This window comes from Cydia strobilella, chromosome 12 (assembly GCF_947568885.1).
Source record: "Cydia strobilella chromosome 12, ilCydStro3.1, whole genome shotgun sequence".
NCBI lineage: Eukaryota > Metazoa > Arthropoda > Insecta > Lepidoptera > Tortricidae > Cydia > Cydia strobilella.
This window is the reverse complement of record NC_086052.1, coordinates 5,084,803-5,093,554: the sequence shown is the minus strand read 5'-3', so window position 1 is coordinate 5,093,554 and position 8,752 is coordinate 5,084,803. Positions and strand designations below refer to the sequence as shown.

The 8,752-nt window shown below is 37.8% G+C and overlaps 1 protein-coding gene across 1 annotated transcript; it reads right to left on the bottom strand.

Moving 5' to 3' along the window:
- Positions 1–226: 226 nt before the first annotated feature.
- Positions 227–3,255, bottom strand: LOC134745912 (COP9 signalosome complex subunit 7b). Its single transcript, XM_063680021.1, has 4 exons — positions 2,886–3,255; positions 2,042–2,294; positions 1,669–1,889; positions 227–1,483 (listed from the first exon to the last, which is right to left on the bottom strand). The coding sequence occupies exons 1-4, from the start codon at positions 3,078–3,080 to the stop codon at positions 1,331–1,333; spliced, it is 822 nt and encodes a 273-aa protein (XP_063536091.1). The 5' UTR covers positions 3,081–3,255; the 3' UTR covers positions 227–1,330.
- Positions 3,256–8,752: the final 5,497 nt, after the last annotated feature.

The window sequence follows — 8,752 nt, the reverse complement described above, 5'->3', positions numbered from 1 at the left end:
ACAGCCAGGTGACAGACAGACGGACAGTGGATACTTAGTAATAGGGTCCCGTTTTTACCCTTTGGATACGGAATCCTGAAAATGTGCTTAAGATAATTCTTGGGATTAGATAGCTTTGTGGAACCGGGAATTACGCTAAGATGAGGAAGCCATTGGCTATGAAAATAGCGGGAGGATGGCCGGTACCTACTTGTCTGGTCTAAGGATTCGTATAATAATAAATATATTACGAGAGCAAATACCTAAAACTTTATTAATTCAGAATATTCAGATATACCTATCACAAGAGCATTAAGTCTTACTTACTAGCACTGTGCATATGACAGCTGTCATCTCAGTACAATGAGTTTTGTTTTACTCATGGAGACTATATAAAGGAGCCAAATATCTATGTATGAAAAGTGTCCATCAAAAAACAGTAATTAGGCGGCGCCACCATACACCGAAATACTACCAAAAACAACATACGTAAATTGGTCGGGTTATTTGTTGGTTCATGTTATACTCATGTCCCAGAGCCTAACTAGCGCCACCGGAGAGATTAGGGACTATTATTTAAAGCTGAAAGCGGTCACTTTTGCAACAATTCTGCCATAAGAGATTGGCATCCTTTCTATACCATCCATAGTTTTACTGTTAAAATTGTACAGTCGCTATTACATATATCGGTGCGGCCAAGGTGTTCAGAAAAATCTGAACAAAGCCTTTATTAAGACATTATTATATTCATTTTAAAGTGCTACTTAAGTTCAATTAATTTTTTGGGGTATTATGGCTCCGTCGATATTGTCGATGATTCCACCAACGTCAAGGTTTAGGAAGGCACGTGCTTTATGAAGACAATTGGCCGGTTAATATCCACGACGCAGTTAACCACAAAGTTATATTAAGGCCTCATAATCACGAGCGCTTTTTCAACGCGTTCTAAAAGCGTTTGAATGACATAAATGGAAACATGTGTGGGAAACATTCACACGATGGCGGTAGCGCTTTTTATCAAGAGTTGTTGGGTTTTCAACTTTAAATCGAATTTAGCGTGCGGACAGATTCAAGCGCTTTGCTAACGCGCGTTGAAAAAGCGCTCGTGTAGGGTCACTTAAGTCACGTCTAACTGTCACTTTCCTGACAAAATGTATATTTGACATTGACCGTCACTTTTGTGATGATTGCTAACCAGCCATTATTGCAATATTGGTACAGAGTGAAAACGCCCATTAATGAAGACATTGAAGTGCATGTTCAGGTATTTTTGAGCATCTTGGCCGCTCTGATGTATCTGATGACTGCACCAAGCAGTCCTACGCAAAATGCTCCAGTGATATCGCAGAGTCTAAGTGTTTTTCTGCCAGAACTTGGTCGCGTTGCGGGGGACCTTGCCCTTGCCGGAGCTCTTCTTGGGTGCAGAGTGGTTGTCGCAGCCCGCGCCTGACGCAGAGTCTTCTGTCTCTGCCTGCGGCTTCAAGGTCTTCTTGAGGAACATTATCTGGAAGATGATAACATGATCAATAGGCGCGGCCATAGCGAAAGGTAAAAGCCTTATTTAAAAAATATTGCCAATTTATGTCTACCTAACATTTTTGTTTATTCTCTCCCAACTGCTGTGTCGCAAGAGTTACACCAGTCAGCTAAAACATTTGCTAAGGCGGATGCTTCCAGTCGGGCTCTTACCTCTTGTTCAATAGTCTGCTGGTGTCTAATAGCGCGCTGCTTGTGATGGTTGGCTCGCTGAATATGGCGGTCTACGGAGCTGAGCACGGCCTCGCAAGAGTTACACCAATCGGCGAGTACGTCTGCAATGGCGGAAGCGTCTTCCAGTCTGGCGTCGCGCCCGAGCGCCACATCTACTTCGACGCGTTTGCATTCTTGGTCTAATTTGCCGTGGATGATGTCTGAGGAAAGGAATTGAATATGAGTAAGTTTCAGGATACGAAATAGCAAAATTGATACCCTGGTTAGATCAATACTATGCTACAGAGAATTTTTTGTCATAAACAGTCCTAAATTTCATGTTAATGCAGGCAGAAACATAAATACATCTCACCAGCATAAATAGCTTCAATGATAAGATCCTCCAAATCCCTAACATTCTTAATATCCAGTTCTTTCAACAACACACTGTACGGAATCAGCTTCTCCTGCGTAGCGAGGGTGGCGATGGTCAGATGTTGGAGCTTCTTGCACTGCACCGGTGTCAGCTCCAGGTAGTCTGATTTGTTGTCTAGGTAGTCTTTATAGGTGCCATAGGCGAATAGGTTGAGTGTGTTGAAGTGCGTTGCGTATGGACCATTTTCAAGCTGAAAGGGAAACACTGAATAAGACAGTGGAAAACAGCAAAAGAATTTAAGAAGTTTGTAGAATTATTTGTGATAAGTAATGTAATGTAAATAGCCTTTATTATTGAAGTTTTGGATATATAGCATATATTAATTTGGTTTCACGACTAACTTCAACTCGTCCTTTGACGTAGGCCTCTATAGCTTTCCACTTGTTTCTTTCTTTTGCTGTTTGCAACTATTTACCTCCATCTATTCTTATATCATTTGACCATCTAAACTTTTGTGGACCACTCTGCAGGGATGCGGAAGAGCCCCCTCACACCCTTTCCAAAAGGGTATCGAGAGAAACCGCTGTCTATCTGTTATTACATTATTGCTATTAAATTTGTTTCTATATTGAAAGAGATGTGTGTTTTTAATCATATCTGCATCTTGACATTAGCTGGCCATTTAATTATCGTTTTATCCTGGTCTTGTAATGACACTGTATAAAGTAATTCATTGTATATTGTAGATAATATTCGAAAACACTAAAACACTTTTTTACTTTATCTTATCAACAAGTGAATAACCCGTAGTGTTAAGAAAGTACCCATTGTAACCTCTAACCTCTAAGATGTTCGGTACTTCCAACAGCTCTCCAAATACGTGCACTCCTGGGGCTTCGAGCACTTGTTTAATTAGTTCAGCGGCACCCGAACCCTTAGCACCCTTCGCTAAAAGCACAAACTGTTCCAATGGGTTGTTTGACGAAAAACTCAGGAGCGACGAAGGCTCGTCCTTATCCATGGCCATAGCATTCATATTGCCTTTAAATGTTCTTATACACCTAAATAGTATCACCAATTAAGCAACACGGGGAAATTAACACTAATAAAGATATTAAATGCACATTTTCTTCAATAAAACGAGCTGTAGATATTGCAAATTCTGCGACAGATACACACACGCTAACAACAGAAAAAAAAACAAACGTCATTCTTCTGCGCACACACGCGCAGGTTCAATCGTACACTGTAAAACCGAGTGTACAAGTGGGCGTAAAAACTTGTCTGTGTTTTGTTTTATATTTGTTTCACCAAAAATAGCCAGAAGAAGTCATGAAGTTGCGGGAAAAATTCTCCTATCCACTTTTCTTTGCGTAAACTAATGGATTTTCCGGTATTGGAGATGAAATTATCATAAATCACAGTATCTAGTCTTGATCTAGTCTTTCTTTTTGGCACCATAAAACACCATCGTCACGGACGAATGGCTGGTATTTAAAAATCAAATCGGCCATAAACAATAAAATGGCGTCCGGTTTTTTGTGTGTGCAATGAAGTAATTGTTTTCATGAAATAGGAAGATTTAGTGTGAATTTTACGAACTGTAATGTTTTTTCGGTGATCTTGCAGCACAATGAACCTCAATAACCCGTTTAGCGTGTTTAAAGACGTGCTTTTTATTGGGAATGAAGTGCGTGTCGTATGTGGCTAGGTAGCGTCGTCGTCGTGCGCCGCCTTTAATATTGAGTTGATTAGGGCAAATCAAGTGGATTCTTCGATTAAGAATGGTTTCCAAAGGCGGGGCGGTATAATTAGGGCTATAAGAGGTCTATTAGTGCGTGTGTTAGTCGGCGTTACGCTAGTGTGATTGATGGGTAAGGTGCGCTAGTAGTTGTAAAGCGAGCGTACATACATGTTCGCGATGTTAAAACTGTCATGAGGACTCGTGTTTACTATCAAATAGTGGATTTGTGTTGGTCTGTTTGTTTTTATTTTAAAGTTGTGATAAGTAGTTGTTAAAAATGTGTATGCCTACGCCAAGCAATGTGTCGGGCTTCGGATATCAGTGGGGCTTCACGAGCTCTGGGGATCTAACGAAGAACGAGGTTGAGACCCCTAGCAGCCTCAGTTACACCCTGGGGAATACCGTAAGTCTATTAATGTTATTTAATTTTAAAAAACGAATTAGTCATTAAAAGCATTTAATAAAATAAAAAATCATATTAGAATTAGGAATTTAATCGCAATATATTTGTCAATAGCAATTAATATTAAAAAAATAATTCTTATTTGCTAACTTGTAGCATTCATTTAGTTAAGAAATACAATATAAAAGTTCTTTGTATTGTTGCACACAAAGACTAAACCAGAAAAGGGACCGGACATTTAGTAGCAGTGTCTCAATGGAGCAAAGTAAAGTAGTTTACTTACTTGCTTCCCCCGTGCCCGTGTACTTGTAAAAAAAAAAAAAAAAATAGCCTTTTATTTCAGACATTATTTACAATAGACAGGTGGAAATATCATCATCTTTTCTATACATATATTCTAGTAATCTATCATATCACACTTCTTTGTCTTTTGGATGTCTGTTTGCCAATTGGCAAAGGCGGATCCCTTAAAAGGTTGGAGGAGTCCAACCTTTTCCATTCTTTTCTATTATAACTTTGAAGTATGTACCGTGTACTTGTACAAGTACAAATTAAATTTGAGTTTTGAGCTCATATAGAAATAAAAGAAAGTTCGAAATTCAAAAGCGCAATAAATGCCCTGGGTCTTTACTTACTTGCTTTTTATGGTGAAATAAACAACATTGAACTGCTATATTTTTTTTTACATTAATTTGAAAGTATTTATTTCTTCCAATTATTTACAAATGAAATTTTAAAAACATAGTTTATTCAGGAAGAAAAAATATATATTCACTTTACTTTGCAACATTTTACTGGAATTGAATTTATCTTATTTAATTTAAAGTTATATTTTATTTTTGGAATATAATTATTTTGTATTACAATGAATCATGTGAATAGGAAACAAACAACTATTGTAAATGGAATCCGTTGTCTCCAAAGGTGTCCCCAGAAACAACTCTAACTGTGATGTCTCACAAGTCACCGCAAGTCCAAGAGAAGGTTGGAACAGTCTCCGTAGCCGTCAGCAATACCGGCACACAAGTAACTAGGGTCGTCACTGCTGGGACTCCGGTAACAGCAAGGAGGGCTATGTTTGTCCTGAATGAGACTCCACACACAATCAACAGAGTTTCGCAGAACCAGACGGCAACTATTCAGAGTAAGTTTCAGTCTAAAACTATAAGGTTATGGATGTTTTCTATGAATTTCAGTATTTATCTATATCTATCTATTATATAATCATCTAGTACCCATAACAAGTCTTATTGAATTTGTTTTAGGACTAGGTTGATTTAATTGTGTAAAATATTGCCCTATAATACTTATTTAGTTGTGTTTATAAAGTGGCATTCAGAATAAGGTAAACTGTCAGCGGGGGTAGCATGGTAGGATTTTTATTGCCTGTCACTTTCTCTCTTACATACTTGTTAGAATGTGACAGGCATGGTGACAGCCGATAAAAATGTGACCATGCTACAACCGCAGATTTAAAAATATTCTCCAATTCAGACTTCTATTTGTATACATATAAATGAGAAGGAGTACAACCATGAAAATAAAAATAACTTTAATATAAAGATACCTACTATTAGATTCATACCATGGCATGCTAACATGGCAATAACATTAAATACAGGCAAAGAGGATATAATAAAATAGAGTGGTACTAAATTTTCGTGATTTTCGAGGCACGTTTTTTCCTTAGACTGTATCCATCTATTATGGAGTTATATCTTTGATACAGGTATTGCAAACATACGTTTTCTATATCTAATCTTGACTACTGTAGCTGAATGATTTCAGTGATGTGTTTGCAAGTGTTCATGCAGTACATTACATAACTACACAAATCTATTTGACATACATTCACATATCACACTCACACGCTGTACTTACTTACCTACACAAGTACACATTTACACACAGTAAAGTCTCTTACCTATATTTGTCAATGAAAATGCTACAGAGTTACTATTTTTACAGGCTTTTTTTTATGCAATAAGGTGTTTGCTACCAAGGTATCCTTAGGATTAAGCAAAATGTTTATAGTATTAAATGTTCATTGCACAATAAAATAAGTACAAACTACAAAATAAATACTTAATGCCAGAAAAAAAAACTCGAAAAGTCAACCGTCAGGTCAAACAGATACACAATTTTTTAACTGGAACTGTCTGTCCAACTTACGCCGTATCCCCACTGCTGCGCACGCTACGTATTCCATTTTAGCAGAAAGCATGTCTACACACATGGTGTGCTCTGGCCTTTATTATATTGTTGGTTTGGAGGTTAGGAGGCAGAAAGATAAACGAACGTGCTCGCTCATAGAAGTCCTGTAATCAACTGATCGGTCGGCCGTTGGACGCAGCCAACGGTACTTAGCCTATGCGTACATCTATATACTTATAGCTATAACATCCCTTCACCCTTAGTCTAAAAATATTTTTTATAATTAACTACGTTACGGGGCCGTTTTGATGGCTCAAGAGATGGTTGGTCAGAAAGATTCGTAGAAATCGGCGCCGCGGTATTCTGCGCCGGCGGCGGCGGGGCCGCGCCGACCTGGAGCATTTGCATAGGCTGCAAGAAGTATGCAAACGTTTGCACGATGCCGGTTTAGTGCTTCAGAGTAGCAAGTGTTCCCTGTTTCAAGACTCCGTTACATATTTAGGATTTATAATCGATCGTAACGGACTACATAAATCGCCTGATAAAATAAAATCCATTTTAGAGGCGGAAACTCCTTCTAGCGTAACAGAATTGAAGTCTTTTCTTGGACTAGTAAATTATTACAGATCGTTTGTAAAAAATGCCGCATCCATCTTGCAACCTTTGCACTCTCTATTGCAAAAAAACACCCCGTGGTCATGGGAGGCCAAGCATGAGATGGCAGTAACGAACATAAAAAATATACTGGCATCTGATGAAGTTTTAGCACACTTCAACCCAGATGCAGATTTGTTTTTGACAGTTGACGCGTCACCAACTGGCTTGGCAGCCATTTTATCCCATCCTCGTCGCCAGTGTTGGTTTGGAGGTTAGGAGGCAGAAAGATAAACGAACGTGCTCGCTCATAGAAGTCCTGTAATCAACTGATCGGTCGGCCGTTGGACGCAGCCAACGGTACTTAGCCTATGCGTACATCTATATACTTATAGCTATAACATATATTAACATTTTAAACACCAACCACCCTTCAAAAGGGCAGTAATGATTTAACTCGTAGCTCCTATATTTACAGCCACAAATCTTGCTGCAAAGCCCTTCATGACCCCTATTGGGCCAATCCAGCTGACCGCCGAAGAATGCAACGAGATCCTCATGAAGCGGGCCCTGCAAGCCCAGGGCATTGCTACACCGGCGGTCATAGATGCCTCGCAGATCAATCATACTATACTTAATGGTGGGCTCAAGAGTCTAGCGGAGGCAACGTCGCAGCAAGCGCAGGTGGAGACGATACAGACGACGACAGCGCATCAGCATCATCAGTTGATGCATACAAAGCAGGAGCCCGGGACGGCTAATAATTCGCCTAAAGTGAGTATTCTTGTAAGCAACGGGTGCTTTTTGTAATAACATTTATTTGATTTGCTGTTGAAAATTCGTATGTTTTTTAAAGTCAAACACAATACTTACAAACAAAGTAAGTTATGTTTATTTTATATTCTAGATTACAGGTTTTAATTATTTACGCTTGTAATAATTGAACCATAATTTACTTCCTGTTCATAGTGTTCGTTTGTCTATCTTGATCTGTTTATTAGTCATACTTGTTATGGCCATTTTTTGCCCGGATGCTGCACTTCATGATAAAAGCAAGCCGCTTTGCACAGTGCTAGTAGGGACCAAACTGAGTGATTTGACCCGCAGCAGCGCAAGTTTCACCCCTTAGGAACAGAGATGGCGCCACTTCTTTAAAAAATATTTCAAAAAATTCTACAAGCTAAACCAATGAACCGATTTAAATGTTTAATATCTTAAATAAAAGCTCATTATATACATTACTTTTAAAAAAAATACTTAAAAAATATATACTGATTATTTTCGACAAAAAACGGCATCTTAAGTTTTTTTGTTTACTCGATTGATAGTTTTTACTTGGTTTCTCAAAAAAAAATGTATGAAACATGAATAGCTTAATGCATATATATATTACTGAATAAATAACAAGTATTATAAAAGAAACCCGACACCGATACCTCTCATACTTCACGAAATATAAAAGTTTGAATGTGAGTGTAAATTTCTTCAAAATATATTTCAAAAAATTCTACAAGCTTAACTATTTGACCGATTTAAATGTTTAATATCTCATATAAAAGCTCATTATATACATTACTTATAAAAAAATACTCATAAAACATATACTGAACCCTTTTGGCAAAAAACGGCATCTTAAGTTTTTTTTCTTACTCGATTGATAGTTTTTACTTGATTTCTTAAAAAAAATATTATGGAACATGAATAGTTTAATAAATATATATATAGTACTGAGTATATAAAAGTATTACAAAAAAACCCGACACCGATACCTTTCATTCTTCACGAAATATTTAAGTTCAATTATGCACGTTCT

Bases quoted from the DNA above. Each gene is read 5' to 3' on its own strand.
- LOC134745912 (XM_063680021.1), bottom strand. From the start codon at position 3,080: ATGAATGCTATGGCCATGGATAAGGACGAGCCTTCGTCGCTCCTGAGT. The intron at 1,890-2,041 runs GTGAGATGTATT...TCCTTTCCTCAG, and splicing joins CATTGAAGCTATTTATGCTG to ACATCATCCACGGCAAATTA. The intron at 1,484-1,668 runs GTAAGAGCCCGA...ATCATCTTCCAG, and splicing joins AGCAGACTATTGAACAAGAG to ATAATGTTCCTCAAGAAGAC.